The sequence below is a fragment of the Hibiscus syriacus genome, unplaced genomic scaffold, assembly GCF_006381635.1.
Source record: "Hibiscus syriacus cultivar Baekdansim isolate YM2019G1 unplaced genomic scaffold, ASM638163v2 tig00111754_pilon, whole genome shotgun sequence".
NCBI lineage: Eukaryota > Viridiplantae > Streptophyta > Magnoliopsida > Malvales > Malvaceae > Hibiscus > Hibiscus syriacus.
The window spans coordinates 141,247-166,534 of NW_024063169.1; the positions used below are offsets into that span (position 1 = coordinate 141,247).

A 25,288-nucleotide genomic window follows, 5' to 3' on the forward strand; every position below is an offset into this window, starting at 1 on the left:
TAAATATTTTATTTTTCGAGAAGAATAATATGGAGCTACTCACAAAAATAATTTTAGGTCCACTCTGACGTTCCTATCTGGGGAAGATAGTTGATGAATCCACTCAGGTCCATGCAGAAGGACAATTCTCAGGGTGCACGATTGTCAACGACCCTTCCACCTCGACGGTTAGCTTCAGCGATCAGAAATATTTTTGAGGATGAGCATATAAATATTAATAATAGAAAATTTTCGTATAAAATAGACACAAATAAAATTTTAAGGTAGTTATCACTAATAAAATGAACAATTAATATAAATAAATTCCGATCCTAGGATAAATATATACCCACCTTAAAGAAACCCCTCCGCCACTAATTAACTTGTCTACACCATAATTAGTAGGTGCGACCAAGGTTAGAGAAAATTTACCAGTATTTAACTAGATGAAGTTGGAATGATTGGAATGTATGTAGCGATGGTTATGGATTATGACTCGAATTCTATGAGTTTCAATCTGAATCTGATATGTTTTGATTCAACTCGATTTTATTAGGTCGAGTTTTTAATAATAAAATTAAGTTTGAGTCAGATAGGATCATATTGAATATTTTAGATTATGAGATCAGGTCGAGTTTAGGTTTAGAAAGAAAAAATATCCGAATTGACATGACCCAAAAAATAATATAATTATATCTATATATTTAGAGATAATTACAATAATACATCTCACTATATTTTTTAAATTTGATTCCTATTTTATCATAAAATTAAGAATTATATATTTGTGTCAGGTCATATTAGGTTAAGTGCAAGTTTTATATAAAAAAATAGGTGTTAAATTTTGGGTCGAATAAAATCATCCTAAATTTAGATCGTATCTAATTTCGAGTAAAAAATTTATTTTGTTTAAGGTCGAATAAGATTGACTGAAAATCCGACCCAACCAACCCATGACGATCCCTAAGTGTATGGGATGAGCGGAATCGAGGAACCAACCATTATGAAGGAAGTCACAATAGCTTGTTGAAAGAAAGTAAATGTACAAAAATGTGAGCATAAATATAAACAAGGGTAAATTACATGTTTGGTCACCGACATACTTTTGTGTTTCTATTTTATTCATCTAACTATATTTTTTTTAAATTATATCTAACATGAGGTTTCGTTTTAGTTGGTCATCCAAGTATATTCTATTGTTTTTATTTTTGTCCTCAAAACATATACATTTTATCAAATTGTTCATAATTCAAAATAATTTAATAAATCCTCAATATTTAAAAAATCTATCAATTTGATGCAACATAAAATCATTCTTCCAAATCTCGGTCTTCCTCAACACTCATTTCCCAACGTCCTCGTCACCCGTTTAAGACGTGAAATTCAAGACCAACGTGAGATGATACTATTTATCATGTTCATCGAGATTGATGGATGCCTATAAATACAAGCATCTCATAGATGCATCAGAATCACACCAAACTTAAAAGAGCCTTTTAAGCATACACTAAAGAAATGTCTTCTCAAGTTTCTGCAAATCTTGTTCCATCTCAAGCTGTTAACATGTCCAAGGAGAATCGCCATTTGGCCGATTATATTCCCAACTTTTGGGGGGAAATTTTCCTCTCTTCTCCTTCTGATATGGTATGTTCCTACTTGTGAATACCTCTTTTAGTATGTGTATGACACAATGGAACGGGTACTTTGAACTTAACTGAAAGCTTTTCATGCTTCAACAGGATATGGATGCTGGAACTCAACAAGAGTACCAAGAATTGAAGCGACAAGTGAGGAGAATGTTAGTGAAAAGCATCGACAAACCATCCCGAAAGGTGCACATAATCGATGCGGTCCAACGCTTAGGCGTGGCTTATCATTTCAAAAAAGAGATTGAAGATGCCCTGCAAATTGTATACCAAACTGATGATGATGATGATGATCTCTGCACTACTGCTGTTCGGTTTCGTTTGCTAAGAGAGCATGGCTTCAATGTTCATCACGGTATGCCATAACTTTTTAAAACCAATATTCATACAAAGGGTAATAAATATGGAACTTATGGAATTCAAAATTTGCTTACTGATTGACTATATACATTCAATAAGTTCAAAGATGAGAATGGAAAGTTCAAAGAATCCTTAATCAGTGACATTAAAGGCATGTTAGAGTTCTATGAAGCTGCACACTTTCAACTGCAGGGAGAAAGTATATTAGAAGAAGCTCTTTCTTTCACCACATTTCATCTAAAGTTGGCAGAAACAATGGTGGATTATCCTCTCTCCTTACAGATCGCCGGTGCTCTAAAACGACCGCTACGCAAGAGCTTACCTAGGCTGGTTGCTAGGAGCTACATTTCCATATATGAAGGATATGGTAACCAAGATCAAAACTTAATGAAATTCGCAAAGTTGGATTTCAAAATGGTACAACATTTGCACAAGCAGGAGTTAAAGGAGATTAACAGGTATCAATAGTGCTAAAGGTTTTGATCCTTATTCAACAGATAAACATAAATTTTCAGTTTTTCCCTTTATTTCAGGTGGTGGAAAGATTTAGATGTAGCGACCAATTTTCCTTACATACGAGATAGATTGGTGGAGTGTTATTTGTGTATAAATGGAGTGTACTTTGAACCCCATTACTCCATTGCTAGAACTTTTATGACCAAAGTAATATCCCTCACATCAATAATGGATGATACTTATGATGCATATGGCACACCAGAAGAACTTGAACTCTTTACAAAAGCAATCCACAGGTCACTCAGAACATATATCCACCTTCACATCAAACCATTACAAGTTTTGTTGACATATCGATGACATATTGCAGGTGGGATATCAACTGCACGGATCAACTTCCGGACTACATGAAATTGCTGTATCGTGAAATCTTAAATGTTTTTAAAGATATGAATGATTTGATGTCCGAACAAGGAAAATCATATCGTGTCCCACTCGCAATTGAAGCGGTATATATAATCTAACTTCTTGTTTTTCTTTCGCATCGAAAACTGTACTTAATTTAAGATGGTTTTGCTAACTGGGTATTTGTTTGTTTGTTAATAGATGAAACAAGCGTGTCAAGCCCAGTATACTGAGGCCAAATGGCTCCATGAAAAATACATGCCAACACTGGTGGAGTATTTGTCTGTTGCATTTGTTTCTTCTTGTTATCCGATGCTTACAATTGTATCTTTCGTTGGCATGGAAGATAGCATAAGAAAAGAGACATTCATTTGGGCATTTAATGACCCCAAGATTCTTAGAGCTTCAACAACTATTTGTAGGCTGATGGATGATGTTGTTAGTCACCAGGTATAACATTGAGGAACTGTAATATTCAGGTTGATTTCGGTTCGATTTAATTCGTTTCTTTTATTGTAGTTTGAGCAAGTGAGAGGACATTCTCCTTATGCGGTGGAGTGCTACATAAATCAATACGGGACATCGGCACAAGTGGCATACGATGAGTTTTACAAGCGAATAAACAATGCTTGGAAGGATCTGAATGAAGAGTTGTTGAAACCAACGGCAGTGCCAAAGTTGGCTCTTGATCGAGTTCTAAACCTTACAAGGGTCATTGATCTGCTTTACAAGGATGAAGATGCTTATACACGTGTTGGCGAATCTGCAAAAACTGGCATCACTATGTTGTTGATTGATCCAATCTCAATTTGATTCGAGAACTTAATGATTTAAATAAATTTGCATGGAACTTCTTGTGTTCTCATTTGTAAAATAAATAAATGTGTTGCTTAAACTTAAGATTTATGTATTGTCTATTGTATTTATGAAACTTAATGTTTTAAAAAGAAATGATATATAGTAATTGTTTGTTTCAACTTTTTTTCTTGGGGTGTAAATCACGTATTTTCTATCTATCCATTTTTTGGGGTGCAACAATATTCTTCTATTAAGTATGTAAGGGTAGAGTGCACAAGTGGTTCTCCAATTATATGATACTATTTTATTAAATTTCTCGATTATTAAAAGTTATAAAATGATATTCCAATTATAATAAGTTTTATAAAATGAAGCGGTATATAGTCCATAATTGGATCCCAAAAGGTTAAGGACGTTACAACATAATGTTAATTTTAAATTTTAAATTATTCAAATTGTTTGAGTTATGTATGTTTACTCGATTTAGTTATTATAATTTTGAGTTTGTATCAAATTTGAAATTAAAAAATCAAATATTAAAACTAAGTCGCTTTTGATCCTTAGTTTATTTAAATAATTTGATTATTTTCTGATTTAATCTTTTGGTTCTTCTTTCTAACGTGACTCAAATTTTATTAATTTAACTAAAAATTTAAATAATAAGATAATGCTTAACTTGACTAATTGATTTTATTACTCAATTCTACATAACTTGATCGTATGATGTATATGCTCACCCGACATGTTTGGTGGGTGTGTCTCGTGATTGGACTAGGAGCCAATAATAGGGAGTTTGGGTTTTAATGTTTCAAGGGTTTTTTTGTTTGGTTCTTTGCAAGGAGGAAATTTGTGTTTTATGCCTACCTGGGTCACTAGGAGCCAACACTTCTTTCTCTTTTAGAATAGGATAAATTACATAATTGGTTACTTTCGTTTAAATTGTATACACTTTTCCTTATTAAATTCAAATGATATAATATTTGATCACTTTCGTTTTTATTTTATTAGTATGTAGTTATGTTCACGTTTATTTAATTAAGATGTAGTTACTTATAGTTAAATAAAAGTGATCATGTCTTAGTTAAATAAAAACCAAAGTAACTTGTAGACACCCATTTTCGTCCTGGAGTCGCCCAAATGATTGCTATTATATAGTATTTATAGTGCGAGATATATATGTGGTTTTGAAATATATATATAATATATAATTTTGATAAATATATAATATAGTATTTGAAAATATGTTATATACTTTTTGAAAATATATATAATATATAATTTTGAAAAATATATAATATAGTTTTTGAAAATATATTATATAATTTTTGAAAATATATATAATGTATAATTTTGGAAAATATATAATATAGGTTTTGAAAATATGTTATATATTTTTTGAAAATATATAATATATATAATTTTTGAAAGCATAATAGAATTTTGAAAATAAATATTTTTGAAAATATAGTGTTTGAAAATATAATATATATTTTTTTTGAATAATATATAGTTTTTAATATATATATATATATATATATATATATAGTATACAATATATTACTTTTTTAATTTTATTTTTACTCTTTTTATTTTCATTTCTTTTTATTTATTTTCATTTTGGTTTAGGTTCAAGTCTAGGTCCAATCAGAATCCAATCCAGCAAGAGTATGAGGAAGCCCAATCAAACATGCAAGCCTGATCCAGCAAGTAAAACCAGAGGGAGCCCAGTAAGCTTAAGCCCATCTGCTTGACCTAACAGATTAGGGTTTTATCTTTTAGCATGGGTGTCGCATCAATCAGAGCCATTGGAATTGGCTCTTTGATCCAACGGCCGAAAACACATCAGATCACCATTCAAATGCGTGTGGAGGCCACGCGACAGCAAGGCTACCAATTGGTCTATATCTCTAGCACCCGAAACATAAAAATTGCAATAATATCTTGCATGAACTCAAAATGGAATAGAGTCGGTCGCAATAATCGGACGAGAAATCCTGTCCCTTTCGAGATTACAACAGCCGGATTCAAGGCTATAAAAGCCTTGCACAATCGAGATGAAGGACATACAGAAAAAACCCTCAAAGAGCACAAGAGAAACAAAGCAATATGCAATAAAAAAAAGTAATCGAACAAAAAACCGAAGAAGTCAAGCGAAATACGAAAATAACATCTGGATACCCATCGGAAAATCAAATAAAAATAAAGGTTAACAGCAGCTTTGGCTCGAAACGGCATCGGTCGACGGAAGTTGAAAAGGTTTACCGGAAAAAGTAAAAAATCGAATTTAGGCCTAGATCTACTTCAATAGGGGCCTTGTTTGGATGTTTAGTGGTCGGTTTTGGGTTCGAGACATCAGGAGGAATATTTTCGGGTAAGTTTGAGTTTTTCGACCATTGATGGTGGTGGCCGGAGCGGCGGTCGACAATGGCTTTAAACGTCGGCGGGTGGCCGACTAGGTGGGTGGGTGAGAGAATTGAGAGAGTTTAGGGGTGTTGATTTTGAGAAATGGTTTAAAATGAGTGGAATATGTGATTTAAGGGCTATTTATAGGAGACCTATGTGTAATTAACAAATTCTTAAATTATTTTTGCAATCCCTGAAGTTTTGATGCGTAATTCATTTTGGTCACCTGTTGTAATTTTGCCTTTGAATTTTGAATTAATTCAATTTAATCCATGTTTATATTTCTTACATTTTGCAAATTGGCCCCTAACCTTTTTATTTTCTCCCTACAACTTTCATTTATCATCAATTTGACCCCCAAATTCTTTCATTCTTTTCAATTTAATCCTCTTTAATATTTGTATTTTTTCGGATCTTTTATTTTATTTTATTTGTTTAACATTAATTTCACTTCTTTTTAGGCAATTTTAAATTGGTCAAAGGTAAGTAATTCGAATAGAACTTCTAAATTTTAATTTAACTTTTAATTTTCGTAATTAAGACAATCGAGAAATCAAATTTGTACCGAAAGGGCAATACATGGGTGCTAATCCTTCCCTGACTGTAATCGACTCCTGAATCCGACAAATTTCTGGTAAGTTTTAGATCAGAAAACGATAAATTATGGTATTCGATCAACCAAATTAAAATGATCGGTGGCGACTCCATCACATCAAATTAAGTCGAAATCCGATTCCGGGACTACCCGAAGGACGGTTAGGACATAACTAAATATTATATTTTTTGAATTTTGTGAGAAAAATGTACAAAACTAAAACGAAAGTGATCTATCATGTAATTTACCCTTTAAAATAAGTGGTTGTTATTACTAGTGTTACTGCTACTAGCAGTTTGATATGCTTTTAAAAAGTGTGATGAAAAATGATTTTTAAAAATATTCTAGAAATATTTTGTTTTATTTATTAAATCATATTTTTTTCTGTACTATAAATCAATATACCACATCGGTTAGTTCGTGGACAGTTTCTTTCGGTGATTCCCCCCCTGTGGCTTTCATAATATAGAAAATCATTTTTCTAACACGTTCAAGAGAAGGAGAATTCAAATTAATTTACATTTTAGCTCTTAAAAGTTTTTATTAGATATGACCATGTAAGTTTTATTCCGTCGAATTACTAAAAAAAAGATAGAATCTTGCTACACAACGTAAATGTTTTTAGTTTTACATAGATGTAGAACCGTTATATGAGTAAAAATAGATGGTTGAGATTAACAATAGGAAATGAGAAGATATTCACTAAAAAAAATGAGTCAATCTTAACTATCTACTTTTATTAATCCAACGGTCCTAAATCTATGTAAAACTAAAAAAATTTACATTGTGTAAGTGTATATTAACCTTTAAAAAAATATATGATCTTTCCTATCACTTAATAAATCACATATAAAGGGTTAAATTTGAAATAAACTGTACTTTAAGGGTTAGTCTAGGAAAATATTTAAAAACATTTGAGATTATTTTTCCCTCAATTTTTCTCTTTGTTGTATTCTTTGTATTTCAACCGATTTGAAGTGTTTTGATCCACTCAAATTCTAATTGATAATTAAATTTGATTTTATTATAATTCTAGTGGTTGAAGATCACTTGATAATTGAATTTATTTAATAAGTGCATACTTATTTTAGTCAAGCTCGTTGGCAAAAACTCCGAGATAAAGATCTGGGCGGTGGTGGAGGCGGCCACCACCGCCCTCACTACTTCACACTCTCCTTTGACTGTTTCTCTCAAGATCTCATAAACCAACACAGTATCGTTGATTCCTATCTCTCATTCTTTGATCAAAGGTTTGGTAAGGCTCGACCAGGTGATTTTAGGGATTAGGTTTTCGACTTTCGTCCCCAAAGATGCTACGTGATTTAGGTGTTCTTCGCTAGTTTTGGTGAGTCCGTTTCTTTCTCTCCAGCCAGGTGATTTTGGGGATTAGGTTTCATTCGGCTTTCGTCCCCAAAGCTGCTACGCGTTTTGGGTGTTCTCCTCTAGTTTTTTGGTGAGACCATTTCGTTCTCTCCAGCTGTGATTTTTCCTGCTTCTATTTGATTGTTGCTTCGGTGCTCGAGAATCGGTTTATGTATGAATTAGTTTCATAGTGTTGAGTTAATGTGTGGGGTTCTAGTTTACTTCTGGAGTCAGTTTGCTATAGTTCAATCTACTTGCAAGTTGTTTGTGTTAAAGCCTTAGTGTAATTATCTATTGCTCGCTTGTTATTATACAGTCTGTGGAAGAATGTTTTAGGTACTTTTGGAATCTGTTTCTTTTGGCGGATAGTGGGTTTCTATGGTGAGGTTCTGAGTGTGTATATTACACAAAAGAGGAGTCAAGTTGATTTTAGGTTTAGATCTTTAACTGATGGTGGTTATGATAGAGAGGTTCTCATGGATTTAGCATCTTCAGATTGTTTGAGTTTGGTGCGTGACTATCAGGGGTTTGTAGAGGTTTAAGGCTTTGGTTATGAGGTTTCGTCTTGGTTTTTAGTGGAGCTGGAGCAGTTTTATAAATAGCATTTTAGTGTAAGGATTTTAGTAGTTTTGTTTTTTTGTTAGTCTTTTTTGCGGTGGCTAGTTTTTTTGGTTGACAAGCTGGTTTCTGGTGGTTTTTTTCATTTTCCCGTTTCTATTTGGTGGGTGTGGGTGTCCTGTGGCCTGTGCTTTGGTGGGTGGTGGCGTTATTGTGTTTTGGAATTTGCCATGTTCATTTGTGTGTTGTTGCTACATCTATCTTATGTTTGCTTTGGCTAGTTATATGTTTCCTTGGTGTTGCTTATCGTTGTCAACCTATGTCCGCTCTTGTGTTTGTGTAATGCTTTGTGTGCTCATGGATGGCTCTTCGACCGGTGGTGGAGCGGTGAATACAGCAGTAGTCGGTGAAGAGATGATTCCTAGATGTAGGAGGGATCTGCTACAGATGTTGGTTTCGAGGTAAACTTTATTGATGAAAGTTTCAATGTAACAATGATTAAAAAGTGAATATGGTGGCCTGAATTGCTGGTATGCACATGTTGTTCATGTAGTGGGAAATGAGGTGGCTGTCGGAAATTGTTTATTCATTGTGCCCATAGTGTCAAATTATGGGATTTTTTAATCTGTTGGGTGGATGTTAGCTTTTGATCAGTTGGTTTTATAGAGAGCCAGCCTTTTCGAATTATCCAATAGTTTAAGTTTGTTTGTTGGGAGATGTGTTCTAATAAAATTCTGCTAGTTATTATTGGCTATTTTTCTTAAGGCTGCATTGTTCTTTAGAGTTTTGAGCTTCCTGTCCTTATTTCTTCATTGGAACAGTTTCAGCAAGTGTGGCTCTCCATGACTCAGGGATAGTCTTCGTCCAAGCTCTGGTAGCGAGTGTTGTTTTGTTTGATGTGTTGGGTTAGAGTTTGATTTGTGTGTTGTCACAGCTTTGTGTTTTTTCTGATTATTACCACATCAAGGCACACTCTTTTCCTCCACTTAAGATTAGGGAGGTTTTTTAATGAGGTCTTTGAGGTGGTGTACTTTGTAACCTTTCTTAATACAAAGTACCCTCTTTCAAAAAATAATTAGATTTTTTGGTGAACAAGTATTTGACTCAATAAATATGAAGTAATGACTCAAATTGATTCGAGAAATTAGAAAACCTAATTTGATTGAAAGTTGGAAGTTTATTTATTTTGTACTAATTGAGAGTAGAAAACATATTTAGAATAGATGTCTTGATATATAATTTTTTTTGGGTAAGTAATTATCTCTATAAATAAATATTAGGGATTAGATTTAGATGAGAAGTTATTCATGGGAATTTCTCTTGTATTCTCTTTTCGATACTAATGAAAATTCTCCTCTTCTACATGATATTTTAAATAGATTTTTTACCTAAAATTTTGGCTTCTATTTTGTTGTGTAATTAATGTACATGTTATTATCTTTTAACCTATGACATATTTGAGCGGCAAACAAACACCTATTTGGATGAGTTTTTTTAATCAAATGAGTTTTGGAATAAATAAATAAAACTAATATTAGCTTCTTCTTCTTCTTCTTCTTTTAATTATTTTAGTGATATTCTTTAAAGATTCATTTATTTCATTCACGTTTAATCCATTAATGAGAAACAAGTGGATGGGGAAATTACAACATTATATTAGCACTAAACACTAGCAAGAGTGACGAAACGTATCTATCAAATGCTAAATTTGCGTCTACATATTTAGATTGAACAAAATGATTTCCACGTGAGACCACCGAGACTTCGTCCTCTTTGAAAATAAGTGTCTACTATCATTGCTGCCACTGCATCACTTTTCTCTCCCCTGCTTTATATATTTAATGTTTTAGATAGTTTTTTACTAGAAAAATTAAAAATATTAATATTTTTCAGTAGCATCTTTTATTGACCGTATATTAAGACTGTCGTACGAAAAAATTACTTACGAGTTAGAAACAGATAGTTATACATTTATATCCATTAACGAGAAATAAGTGGATAAGGAAATTACAACATTATATTAGCACTAAACACTAGCAAGAGTGACGAAACGTATCTATCAAATGCTAAATTTGCGTCTACATATTTAGATTGAACAAAATGATTTCCACGTGAGACCACCGACACTTCGTCCTCTTTGAAAATAAGTGGCTACTATCATTGCTGCCACTGCATCACTTCTCTCTCCCCTGTTTTATACGTTTAATGTTTAGGTAGTTTTTATTGGAAAATTAAAAAAATATTAATATTTTTAGATAGTATTTTTTATTGATCGTATATTAAGACTGTTGTACGGAAGAATTACCCACGTGTTAGAAACAGGTAGTTATACATTTATATGAGCTAGAATGATTTAAGAGTAATTTGTAAAATATTATTATGTCTGATTTAAAAAATTATGTAATTTGTAATAATTTTGATTACAATAGAGAATATTACATTACGGCATGTTTTAACTTAAAATGTTATATGTTAAATCTAAAAATTTAAATAATTGGTAATAGTTTTGGTTACAATTCTAAAATGTTTTGACACTAAACTTTTAGGTTATAATAAGAATATACAATTTATATGATTTATAATGAAATATATAATATTTTCGGTTTCAACCTAAAATATTGTCATGTCCAACCTAACCAATTATACTCTTGATAAATTTTTCATTTACAACTAATTCAGCGAAAAAATTAGCGAAAGGAACTGTCCCCACAAAATATATAATTTGAACCCTAAAGTATGACTTAATTTTATTTTTAGCCCTCTAAGGTTTTTGGTTGTTTGAAATGTTGGGCCACCGACACGGTGGCATTGGTTAAATATGTCTATGAAAGTTTTATTCTGTCAACCATTTTTGGTTAAATTTTTAATAGACTATGTAATTGTTGATGAGAGACGTTAAGATTTAATAATTGATATTAAATAATAACACAATTAGGGTTGTAAATGAGTCGAGTCAAGATCGAATATTGTTGAGTTCAATTGGACAAGTTTAAAACTGAATTCGATTTGACTCAAAAGCTCGCGAGTTTATAATTGTTAAGCTCGACTCAAACTCAAAATAAAAAAAATGAAGCTCGACTCAACTCGAAAACTCGCAGGCTTAAACTTTTCAAGTTTGGATCGAAATAAAAAATTGAAGATCAACTCTAGTTTGAAAAAATTGAACTCGAAAATTCTCAGACATAGCTCGATTGAAACTCAAACTCTAGCTTAATTCAAGTTCAAGTTCAAATTCGAACCTGAACCTTAAGTACATGAAAGCATTATGTTGTCTTTAAAAATAGTAAAGTTCACAAATGGTCCTCCGACTATTAAAAGTTATAAAAGGATCCCTCAACTATAGGGTATTATTTTGTTAAGTCCCCGACTATTAAAAGTTATGAAAGGGTCATCTGACTATTCATATGTTCCAAATTCATTATTTTTCATTAAAACAATTAGTGATCGTCTAACTTGGACGTTAACCTACTAACAGAGATACGATAAAATCATATTTTAATGAAGTTTATTGGCATCGTCATTGCTTTCAAACACTAGCTCGAGATATAATATAAACAGAAAGTTGATCCAAAAAATACAACTCAAAGGGTTATGGTATCAGATTTTATCAAATCTCAATCAACATATTAAGATCCAGCTCAGACGTTGCCAATTTTTAACAAAAAATGACAAGTTTGGAACATATGAATAGTCGAGTGGCCATTTTGTAACTTTTAATAGTCGGGGGACTCAACAAAACAGGATGCTATAGCCGGGAGATCATTTTGTAACTTTTAATAATCGAGAGACTCAAAAAAGCATCGCCCTATAATTGATGAACCATTTGTATACTTTATCCTAAAAAAACAACGTATAAATATAAATATTTTTCCGTTTACACGAGATAGATTGGTGGAGTGTTATTTGTGGATAAATGGAGTGTACTTTGAACCCCATTACTCCATTGCTAGGACTTTTATGACCAAAGTAATATCCCTCACATCAATTATTGATGATACTTATGATGCACATGTCACACCAGAAGAACTTGAACTCTTTACAGAAGCAATCCACAGGTCCCTCAGAAAATATATCCACCTTCACATCAAATCATTACAAGTTTTGTTATTGGATTATTGAGACAGTTGGACGTTTGAATTGCGGACATATTGTAGGTGGGATATCAACGGCATGGATCAACTTCCGAACTATATGAAATTATTGTATAGTGAAATCATAAATGTTTTTAAAGATATGGATAATTTGATGTCCGGCAAGGAAAATCATATCGTGTCCAACTCGCAATAGAAGCGGTTAAAATTTACGTAATGAGCTAAAAAGCTCAGTGTGCTTCTTACGGTATATAAAAACATAAAAATAAATATTTTAGTAAAATCATTTATCAAACATGTTTTAAATACATGAACAATACCTCTGTCCGATCACCAGAATGTGTAGGTTTCCCAGAACCATACACCCACCTGTACACACAGTAAGGACTTACCCTGTGCACAAAGCAGAGGAGCTTACAATAAGGTCTTATTATGTGCACAAAGCAGAGGAGTCTGCAGTAAGGGCTTACCCTGAGTACAAAGCAAATGAGCATGCAGTAAGGATTTACCCTGAGCACAAAGCCGAGGAGCCCGCGGAAAGTGGTAAGGTCTTACCCTTGCACATAGCAGAGGAGTCTGTAGAAACGGTAAGGTCTTACAAGTCATAGACTAGGCCTGAAATACTTTCTCGAACAATACCCCCAATGACAGTAATAAACTTGTATGTATTTGAGTGAAAACTATAATTAATCCATTAAAACATGATAATGTTTCATGCTTGGAAATCATATACAAAAATACGGTAATAAAAAATCAAATCAGTAATATATGGTAAATCAGATGTCGGATAAGCAGTATTCAGAAATCAGGTATCATGTCGTAAAAATATTCAGAATTATCACAAATCTGAAACAGTTCAAATGGATAGTTTAAAACAGTAATGTAACACCATCAGGAAACACACCTGTATCGATCTAAGTTTGATAGGGAAACCTACTACTGATTCTATCTACCACGATCAGGGGCAGTGCTAGATTCTACGAATCGGAAAATCCGTATCGGAATCCTAATATGAATAATATTAACCTTTATTTAAATAATTTACGAAAACCTATAGGTAACCCTCGTAGAACGTGGATCGAACGAATCTGACGGACAAAAAAAACCAGACCTAACTAACCCTCGATCATGTGAAACACAAATACCTTCATAAAAATATCTTCTTAGATCAATTCCATAACCAAATCTCAAATAAATAAGCAAAAATACTAAAAATAATAAGCATTTTCATATTAACGAGCTCAATTCGGGGCTTTTGGGTCAGAATTTGGCAAAACTGACTTCAGAATCGGACTCAGGATGTCAAAAAAATAAATATGACTTTTCAAAAAAATTGACTTTTTGGTCAAAGTCAACGGTCAACGGTCAACGTTGGAACGGATCGGGTCGGGTCGGGTCATTTCTAAGCATTCCACCAGGCGGTGGACTTTCCCCATGCGCAGGGGCGACGTGTGGGGCACGTGCAGGGCTGTAGAGGGTCGGAAAAATTCTAAAAAAATTCGTCAGTACGTTTTAAGGGGTTTTGAGACACTTACCAACCTCGGTTCACAAGGTGAACGACAGAGAGCTTGATTTTGAAATGTCGGAAACTTGATATTCCTCAGCCCCTAACACGCAGGCGACAACGGAGATAAGAAGGACACCGGTGGACTCAGGACAATGCAAGGAACACGATGATGCGGGAGGTGTCGAAAACGGAGCAACGATCGGTAACGAAACAATGATCAAAGTTTTGTTTCTAAAAGAGGAAAATATTTAAAGAGAAAAAAATAAATTAACCTATTCCCCTGATTTTGGGTTATATAAACCCTAAAAAAGAAAATGGAAAAATCATGACATAGATCCTTCATCTTTAATTGTTTTCTGAATTTGAATTTAAATTTAATCAAAATTTCATTTTGGTCCCCGAATTAAATCAAAATTCAATTTAATCCTCAATTTTTTAAGAGAATTTTAGGGTCTATTTTGGGGTGTGACATTACTTATTTTATTTCTTGTATTCATCTTAAAATTTTATTTATGTTTATCTTATATAAAAATTTTATATTAATATAAATATATATGTTATATATAGTTTCTTTGTTGGTTCAGCTTTTCTATATTGCGGGTAAAGTATATTTTTTTCTCTTTTTAAGTTCAGAGAAGTTTTTAACTAAATATTTTACTTAGCCCTTGACTACTTAATTTTATTAATAAATATCTTATTTGTCAAAAAAATATGGAGCTACTCACAAAAATAATTTTAGGTCCACCGTTACGTTCCTATCTAGGGAAGATTGTTGATGAATCCACTTAGGTCCTGCAGAAGAACAATTCTCAGGGTGCTCGATTTTCAATGACCCTTCTGCCACAACGGTTAACCTCCGCGACATATTTAGAAATATTTTTTAGGATTAAAATATAAATATTAATAATAGAAAATTTTCGTAAAAAGTACACACAAATAAATTTCATATAAAGTAGATACAAATAGAATTTTAAGGTAGATATCAATAATAAAATGAGTAATTAATATAAATAAATTATGTTCCCAGGATAAACATGTGCCTACCTTAAACAAACCTTGCATCCACCGCCGATTAAAAGAGCCTATAAATAAAGCAACTCGTAGATCCATCTGAATCACACCAAACTTAAAAGAGCCTTTTAAGCATACGCTAAAGAAATGTCTTCTCAAGTTTCTGCAAATCTTGTTCCATCTCAAGCTGTTAACATGTCCAAGGAGAATCGCCATTTGGCCGATTTTATTCCCAACTTTTAGGGGGAAATTTCCCTCTCTTCTCCTTCTGAAATGGTATGTTCCTACTTGTGAATACCTCTTTTAGTATGTGTATGACACATGGGAACGAGCACTTTGAACTTAACTGAAAGCTTTTCATGCTTCAACAGGATATGGATGCTGGAACTCAACATGAGTACCAAGAATTGAAGCAAAAAGTGAGGAGAATGTTGGTGAAAAGCATGGACAAACCATCCCGAAAGGTGCACATAATCGATGCGGTCCAACGCTTAGGCGTGGCTTATCATTTCAAAAAGAGATTGAAGACGCCCTGCAAATTATATACCAAACTTATGGAACTTTTTAAAACCAATATTCATACAAAGGGTAATATATATGGAACTTATGGAATTCAAAATTTGCTTACTGATTGACTAGATACATTCAATAAGTTCAAAGATGAGAATGGAAAGTTCAAAGAATCCTTAATCAGTGACATTAAAGGCATGTTGGAGTTCTATGAAGCTGCACACTTTCAACTGCTGGGAGAAAGTATGTTAGAAGAAGCTCTTTCTTTCACCACATTTCATCTAAAGTTGGCAGAAACAATGGTGGATTATCCTCTCTCCTTACAGATCGCCGGTGCTCTAAATCGACCGCTACACGCTTACCTAGACTGGTTGGTAGGAGCTACATTTCCATATATGAAGGATATGGTAACCAAGATCAAAACTTAATGAAATTCGCAAAGTTGGATTTCAAAATGGTACAACATTTGCACAAGCAGGAGTTAAAGGAGATTAACAGGTATCAATAGTGCTAAAGGTTTTGATCCTTATTCAACAGATAAACATAAATTTTCAGTTTTTCCCTTTATTTCAGGTGGTGGAAAGATTTAGATGTAGCGACCAATTTTCCTTTCATACGAGATAGATTGGTGGAGTGTTATTTGTGGATAAATGGAGTGTACTTTGAACCCCATTACTCCATTGCTAGAACTTTTATGACCAAAGTAATATCCCTCACATCAATAATGGATGATACTTATGATGCATATGGCACACCAGAAGAACTTGAACTCTTTACAAAAGCAATCCACAGGTCACTCAGAACATATATCCACCTTCACATCAAATCATTACAAGTTTTGTTGACATATCGTTGACATATTGCAGGTGGGATATCAACTGCACGGATCAACTTCCGGACTACATGAAATTGTTGTATCGTGAAATCTTAAATGTTTTTTAAGATATGAATGATTTGATGTCCGAACAAGGAAAATCATACCGTGTCCCGCTCGCAATTGAAGCGGTATATATAATCAAACTCTTTCTTTTTCTTTCGCATCAAGAAATGTACTTAATTTAAGATGGTTTTGCTAATTTCGTGTTTGTTTGTATATTAATAGATGAAACAAGTGTGTGAAGCCTACTATACTGAGGCCAAATGGCTCCATGAAAAATACATGCCAAAAGTGGAGGAGTATTTGTCTGTTGCATTTGTTTCTTGTTGCTATCCGATGCTTACAATTGTATCTTTCGTTGGCATGGAAGATAGCATAACAAAAGAGACATTCATTTGGGGTGTAAATCACGTATTTTCTATCCATCCATTTTTTGGGGTGCAACAATGTTCTTCTATTAAGTATGTTAGGGTAGAGTACACAAATGGTTCTCCGACTATAGGATACTAATTTAATAAGTTCATCGACTATTAAAAGTTATAAAATGATCTCCTGATTATAGGGAGTTGTTATTTTTAGTCCATCAACTAGTAAAAATTATAAAATGATCACTTGACTATTCATTATATTTCCAAACTCGTCCTTTATTTTGGATCGGCGGGTGTTGATCACATTGGAAAGCATTCATAATGAAAAAGAGTGTTCTCAATAAATCATAGACGAATATAGGGGCGGAACTTCATGGGGCCAACCAATTATTTTTTAAATATTAATTAATATTGAATAAAATATATATTTTTAAAAAATAAATAAAGAAAAATTTATCAGACCTCCCTTAATTTAAAAAAAAAACTGTATTTATGAAAAATTAAAAATATTTTAACTCCTATTATTATAAATTTCTAGTTCCGCTCCTAGAGGAATGCAAATGCACGAAGATAGACCAAGGAAAGACAAAAGATTCAAAGGGGCAACTTGCCCCCACATTCGTTTTATTAAAATACTTAAGCTTATGTTGTTTTAATTTGAGAAATTAATGAGATATTATCCTAAATAGCGGAATTGTAGTCTCAAATAATTTTTTTGGACAAAGTGATATCTTTCTAAAATAAATTCGATTGAACCAAATCGTTTTCCGGAGTCATGTTAGGTTTCATTGTTCACTCGTTTAAAAATTAAGCAAAGGATCATCTCTTAAATTTATAGTTAAATTTGAAAATACCAACATTTATACAACATATAATTGAGTAGGTGATGATATTGGACGTTTTGGAGTGCTCATCATTTCTTACACGAAATCGACTCCAAAATTCAAATTTGATAAATCTTTAGTTACACATATATCGTAAAATTGTCTTTAAAATGGGATTTTTTAAACCTTTCTTTTAAAATCGAGTTTTTAAATAACTTCCTAAAGTAATCAAGAATTGGATCCCAAAGGTTAAGGACGATTACAACAGAATGTTTAATAAAATTCAATTGGACTGGAAAAAGTACTTTTTAAAATTTAAAATTATTCAAATTGTTTGAGTTATGTATGTTTGCTAGGATCCAACACATCTTTCTCTTTTAAAATAGGATAAATTACATAACTGGTTACTTCCGTTTAAATTATATACACTTTTTCTTATTAAATTCAAATGATATAATATTTGATCACTTTTATTTTTATTTTATTAAGATGTAGTTATGTTTGTATTTATTTAATTAAGATATGACCATTTATCTTAAAACAGTTAAATAAAAGTGATCACATCTTAATAAATAAAAACGAAATTGACTAAATAGTATATTTTTTAATTTATTGAAAAAAATTACAAAACTAAAACAAAAATGATGGATCACGTAGTTTACTCTTTAAAACAAGTGGTTTTTATTATTAGTGTTACTGCCGCTTTGTTTTATTTATTAAATCAATATACCACATCGGTTAGTTCACCTCTTTTGTGTGGACAGTTTCTTTCGGTGACCCCCCAGGGGCGGATCTCCATGGAGCCCGGGGTATTCCGGGCAACCCCTCATCTAGGGGTGGACCTCTATGGTGCCCGGGTATCCCAAGCAACCCCTCCATAAATGCCACCCCTGAAGCTCTTGCAACCCCTGACGAAGGCTCCTAGGTCGCCTCTGGTGACCCCCTTGTGGCTTTCATAATATTGAAAATCAGCTTTCTAACACGTTCAAAAGAAGGAGAATTCAAGTTAATTTACATTTTAGCTCTTAAAAGTTTTTATTAAATATGACCATGAAAGTTTTATTCCGTCGCATTACTAACAAAAAGATAGGAACTTGTTACACAATGTAAAACGCTTTTAGTTTTACATAGATGTAGGATCGTTGGATGAATAAAAGTAGATGATTGAGATTAAAAATAGGAAATGAGAAGATAAAAAATGAGTCAATCTCAACAATCTATCATTACTCATCCAATGGTCCTAAATCTGTGTAAAATTAAAAAGTTTTATATTGTGTAAGTGTATTATAACCTTTAAAAAATTATATGATCTTTCCTATCACTTAATAAGTCACATAAAGGGATAAATTTGAAATAAACTATACTTTAAGGGTTAGTCTAGGAAAATATTTAAAACATTTGACATTATTTTTTCCCTCAATTTTTGCCATACACTATCATTATTTTACTAATATTATTTTATTATTATTAATTAGAGTTTATTATTAATTATTTTATTATTTTGTTATTACTTTTATTTTATTAGTTATTATTACTATTAATTTTGAGTTTCTATTATTCACTTTTTTTTAGATCTCTTGATTATCTGCTTTCTTTCGTTTCTTTTGAACTAAAGCTATTTCCCTAAGCTTAAATCTGCTGTGTTTTCAAAGGAAGTGATTTTTGGAAGCTGATTTTCATTCGATATGCGCGGAAAACTTTGGTTGACCTGTGTTTGCCGTTAAGACTAATTCTTTCCAGTATTTGTTTTCGGTCCCTTTGATCTGGGTTTTGTTGAGTTTAGTTCGAAATTTTAAAATTCCATTTACAGTACCAAGTCAGATCCGTGGATAACATCTTCTGAAAGATTTAATCGCTCGTTTGATTTAAGTATCAAAATTTCAGCTTCCTCTTCTCTTCCACCCACTCCGCCTCTTTGCACGCCACCACCATCGCCGCTTCTCTCTAGCTATTGAGAGGCCTCATCCTGTCCATTAGATACCTCACGCTCCTCCCCTAGTGACAAGGCTTCCGCCTTTTCTGGCTGCCGGAAGCACCCATTGTTGAAGAGATCTCTCTTCGTTGAATTCACCGAGCTGTTTCCATACCTTTGAGAAGAAATTAGGTTCCGATCTTTTTTTGGTTTTCAATTTTGATTCAGATTTACGCTCTAATCTGAATTTCATCGTCTTATGAGTTGCTATATAGGCTCAATCTCCATCACGTTTGCTTGATCTATATCGGATTTAGGTTTAAATCCAAGATTTTAGTGTGTTTGGTTTAATGCAGAAATCAGAAAATTTTCCTTTATCTGAACTCTCTTCCAATATTCGTTGGAGTTGCTTGTGCTTTTTACTTTTTGTATCTTGCAGGTGAACGTTACCGATAACTACATTCCATCAACGAGCAAAACCTTCACCGGAAAACAATCATACCGGAAAATAGCAATTACTTCTTACTTGCCGACCAGGTACATATAGTGGTCGGCCAAGTATTTAAACTTGCTATATTAGTGTTTTACGCAATTTACCTTATAATTGTTAATAAATTTACTTATTATCATTATTAACCTAATTACTAGCAATAAACTTAGTATTCAATTCAAATTTTTCAACAAAAAAAAGTTTTGAAATTGATATCATTTTATATATATTAACAATCATTTTTATTCTTTTCCCCCCTTTTTTAACATTAGGGCTTTTAACAATTAAATATATTCATAAATATTTACGCCGCATAATAATAAAAATTAATATTATTCTATTTTCTCCCTTTTAACACTAGGCTTTTAGCATTAATAACAATAGTATTATATAAATTAAAATCCTATTATAGTAACCAACTAGGCTTCTTAGTACCCCTCAATTCTCTAGCGTTTTATTGGTGCATTTTCTGTCTTCTTTGGATTCATTTTTCATAGTTCCTCATAGCTTCGGCTATAGATGATTACTTGAGGTCATGTCCTTTTAGATCTCATAGGGCGTATAAGGGGCGGGCTCGACAGAGTGGTGTCAAGGAGACTAGACTTAGAGTTTGTACGTTGAATGTAGGCACTTTAAATGCTAGGCTATTGGAGCTGATCGACGTACTAAGTAATAGGAAAATAGATTTTGCATGTATTCAAGAGACTAGGTGGAAAGGGGCTCGCGCCAAAGAGTGTAATGGGTACAAGTTGTGGTATTCAGGCATAGATAACGCTAGAAATGGGGTGGGTATCTTGGTATCCTTTAGGCTCAAGGAAAATGTAGTTGAAGTTTGTAGATACCGTGATAGGATCATGATGATTAAGGTTATTATAGAAGCGGAAGTGATGAATGTCCTTTCAGTGTACGCACCACACGTTGGCCTAGGGAAAGAGGATAAATGTTGCTTCTGGGATTTGTTAGATGATGTACTTAGGAGCATTCCGGAGGACCAAAGAGTTTTCATAGGGGGAGACTTCAATGGCCATATAGGTAGTGAAATCGACGGGTATGACAGAGTTCATGGGGGTTTCGGTTTTAGTGGTAGGAACGAGGAGGGGCGTACGTTGCTTGAATTTGCTACTGCACACGATATGGTGGTCACTAACTCCTTCTTTAACAAGAGAGATCTGAACTTGATTACGTTCCATAACGGGGGACATTGTACCCAAATCGACTACATCTTGGTTCGAAATCGGGATCGATGGGCTTGCATTGACTGTAAGGTTTTCCCAGAAGAAGCATGTGCATCATAACACAGATTGTTGGTTTTGGTGTTCCGCATACGCCACGTGCGGAGCACTCACAGGAGGGCTAAACTAGATAAACCTAGGATCCTTTGGAAGAACTTACATGGAGCGACAGCTGATGACTTTAGGAGTAAGGTTTTGTCTCATAAAGGTTTTGGAACTACAAACTCAAATAATACAGATATGTTATAGAACACTATGGCAAATTCCATCAGAGAGGTGGGAAAAACACCCTTGGGTTGTCGACAGGGAAGGTCAAGGAACATAAAGAATCGTGGTGGTGAAACGACGAAGTCCAAACTAAGGTGAAAACAAAGCAAACTTGCTTCAAGGAGTTGCTACAATGCAACGACGACGAAGAAAGAACGAGAGCTAAACAAAGATACAAGGAGGCAAAGCGGGAAGCCAAGATAACAGTGGCAAAAGCAAAGGATAAGGCATACGAGGAAATGTACAAGAGATTAGACACCAAAGAAGGACAAAACGGCATCTTCAGGCTTGCAAAATCCAGGGATAATAGGAAAAATGATCTAGGTAGCATTAGGTTTATTAAGGACAACAATGGTGTTCTTTTAGTGAAAGATCACGATATTAAGAGGGCTTGGGGTAGTTACTTCTTTGGATTATTTAATAACGGTGACTCTCCCTGTAGAGATAGTAACATTGATGGGTCAGCCGACCATCATACCATGGCCAATGACTGCCCTACAAGTAGGATTGGGATTGAGGAAGTCAAAATGGCCCTTAGAAAGATGGGGAAGGACAAAGCTGTCGGTCTAGATCAAACTCCTATCACTGTGTGGTTAAACCTAGGAGAAGAGGGAGTAAAGTGGTTGACCAATATCTTTAATATTATTTTAGAGACTGCCAGGATGCTAGAGGAGTGGAGAGAGTCTACGGTGATACCAATTTATAAGAATAAAGGAGATCCCCAACGTTGTGGTAACTACAGAGGTATTAAACTACTCAGTCATACCATGAAGCTATGGGAAAGAGTGATAGAGGATAGGTTGAGACAGGTTATTAGGGTTTTGGAAAACCAATTTGGATTTATGCCAGACATGTCTACTACGGAGGTGATTCATCTACTTTGACAGCTTATGGAGAAATATAGGGAAAAATAGAGATCTTTACATGGCGTTCATTGACCTCGAGAAGGCGTATGATAGCATACCTCGCGATACGATCTGGAAGACCTTGGAAACGAGACGGATCCAAACTGCTTATATCCGGGTGATTCGTGATATGTACTATAGATCTACTACATATGTTAGGACTACAGTTGGCGACACTGAGGCATTCCCGGTAGAAATCGGACTCCACCAGGGGTCGGCTCTTAGCCCTTACATCTTCGTCTTGATTATGGACGACATCTATTGTGCGACACCAGACGGTGTTCCATGGTGTATGCTTTTCGCTGAAAACATTGTCCTTGTTGCTGAAACAAAAAATGAGCTGAGTAGAAGACTGACTACCTGGAAGACTGCTTCGGAAGAAAAAGGTCTAAAGATCAATATTGAAAAGACAGGGTATTTATGTTCAAACTTTAGTGGGAACCAAAACAATGAAGATGTAGAAGTATGCATCGAAGGACACGTCCTCCCCTCAAATGATTGTTTCAAGTACCTAGGGTCTATGATACATAAAGATGGGGGTGTAGATGATGACGTTACACACCGTATAAAGGTGGGATGACTAAAGTGGAGGGCTGCTACTAGAGTTTTGTTTGACAAGAAGGTGCCTCTAAAACTTAAGGGAAAATTTTATAGAATGACAATAAGACCAGCGCTGCTGTATGGATCAGAATGTTGGGCAATCAAGAAAGATCACGTAAGGAGGATGGAGACCGCAGAAATGAGAATGCATCGATGGATATGTGGTAAGACTCTGTGGGATATGACACTAAACACTGCAATTAGGAAGTCCTTGGGGGTGGTGCCTGTATCCGAAAAATTGAGAGTGAGAAGACTAAGGTGGTTTGGCCATGTCCTTAGGCGACAACCATCAGATGCGGTCAGGAGGGTAGAATTGATTACAGTCAACGGTGCCAGAAGGAGAGGACGACCAAGGAGGAAGTGGGTAGACTGCTTGAGATCTAATTTGAAGGATTTATCCCTTATTGAGGACATGACCTCTGATAGGAAAGTATGGAGACTTAAGACCAGGGTAGCTGAGTAGTTTGGATCACAACCATAGGGTGTAGCATCTCTGTCTTCTTTTTAATGTCTTTGTAGTAATTTCCATGACTTCTACTTTTTATATGGTTTTCTGTCATTGGAATTTATAAAGACTTAGAACTAAAGTAGCGGAGTAGTGTTAGCTAAGTTTAGGTTGTAACCCATTTGACTTTATTACTTCTTGTAACTTGCTATCGCTGACTACTGTAGATCCTTCTCTTCATGTTTACTTTTTAATTTATTTATTTATTTAAATTCCGCCTAACTTACGTTTCTGTCTATATGTAAAGATTTTTACGCAGGAATTTATTGGCAGATATTACTTCCTATTATAGATGTGCATATGAAGACTACTTATGAATGACTGTTCAACTTTTTATTTATTTATTTATACATGCATTGTATTTTATCTTAATTTTTAATTTTCTGACTATCGGAGGTCTTTCACGGAAGTTGCTCTCTATCTGACGTTGGGGGCAACCTACTACCCTACCTCCCCCTTACCCCATTACATATGAGAATAGGGTTTTGTTGTTGTTGTTGTTGTATTACTATTAATTATTTTTATTTTTATTTTATTATTATTATCTTATTATTAGTAGTATTTATTATTACTATTATTTATTATTACTATTATTTATTAATATTTATTATTATTATAATTATTTCAAAAAAATATACTTATGTACTAAAACCCAAATATATGAAAAATCCATATGCCATTATCCATTACATTCAGCCCATTTCAAACCCAAAATCAAAATAGCCATCCCCACTCCACGCCAACACCTGAACCGAGCAGGCCACGCATCCAGCAGCGAGCACCATAGCATCCACGCACACCAGGTGGCTAGAGGTGGGTATACGGGCTACCGCCCGTTTATACTGCGGGTTTTGACGGTGTGGGCTTAAACGGAGCGGGCTAAAAAGCTCGTATTCATAAACGGTTTTGAATTTTAAGGCTCGTGGCCCGTCCATTTAACCCGTGGGCTAAACGGGCTTACCCGCGGTCCGTTTAATAAAAATAATTTTAAATGCTTTAAATGCAATAAAAAATAATATTTTAACTTACTATACCTTTAAAAATGATCGAGCAACTTGAAAAGGAAGATAGCACTGTCAAAATAATAAATAATATTTAATTTTTATTTTAAATAGCCAAAAATGATTAAAAAATAATATTTTTTAAATTTTTTAATCATTAATATATATATATATATATATATATAATGATATAATTACTTAAACTCAAATTAAAAAAAAAACAATATTCACTTATATCACCAAATTGAAAAATAAATAAAACAATAACCACATTACACTTTATAAAACAAGATTATTCAATGCTATAATATGAAGACACAAAAGTGTCTGAATTCTAAAAGCAGAAATTCAAACATAAAAATTCAACAAAGTCAAACATTATACAAATCTAACAAGAAAGTTGTCAAATGGTCCTAATAATTGTATTTTATGGATACTTTAGAGAAAGACTAAAACATTATATGAAAATATAAAATAAAATACTTACAGTATAAGAGTAAATTTGAAAGATACAGTTATACTAAAATTGATAAAATATAAGTCATTAATTTGTTAAAATATATTTATTTTGTAAAAGTCTTTAAAAGTTGAAAAATATGTTTTCAATTTTTTCTTTTACTTTTATT

The 25,288-nt window shown here is 33.5% G+C and overlaps 2 protein-coding genes across 2 annotated transcripts; both read left to right on the forward strand.

The window, feature by feature from the left end:
• Nucleotides 1-1,459: 1,459 nt before the first annotated feature.
• On the forward strand, nt 1,460-3,668 carry LOC120169204 ((+)-delta-cadinene synthase isozyme A-like). The gene is made up of 7 exons (XM_039177413.1): nt 1,460-1,623; nt 1,719-1,975; nt 2,066-2,443; nt 2,519-2,737; nt 2,812-2,950; nt 3,048-3,296; nt 3,366-3,668. Exons 1-7 carry the CDS (start codon nt 1,495-1,497, stop codon nt 3,657-3,659), a joined length of 1,665 nt encoding a protein of 554 aa, XP_039033344.1. The 5' UTR covers nt 1,460-1,494; the 3' UTR covers nt 3,660-3,668.
• Nucleotides 3,669-12,962: 9,294 nt separating this feature from the next.
• Nucleotides 12,963-16,668, forward strand: LOC120169138 ((+)-delta-cadinene synthase isozyme A-like). Its single transcript, XM_039177359.1, has 7 exons — nt 12,963-12,999; nt 13,101-13,240; nt 15,543-15,759; nt 15,811-15,924; nt 16,008-16,179; nt 16,255-16,473; nt 16,548-16,668. Exons 1-7 carry the CDS (start codon nt 12,963-12,965, stop codon nt 16,621-16,623), a joined length of 975 nt encoding a protein of 324 aa, XP_039033290.1. The 3' UTR covers nt 16,624-16,668.
• Nucleotides 16,669-25,288: the final 8,620 nt, after the last annotated feature.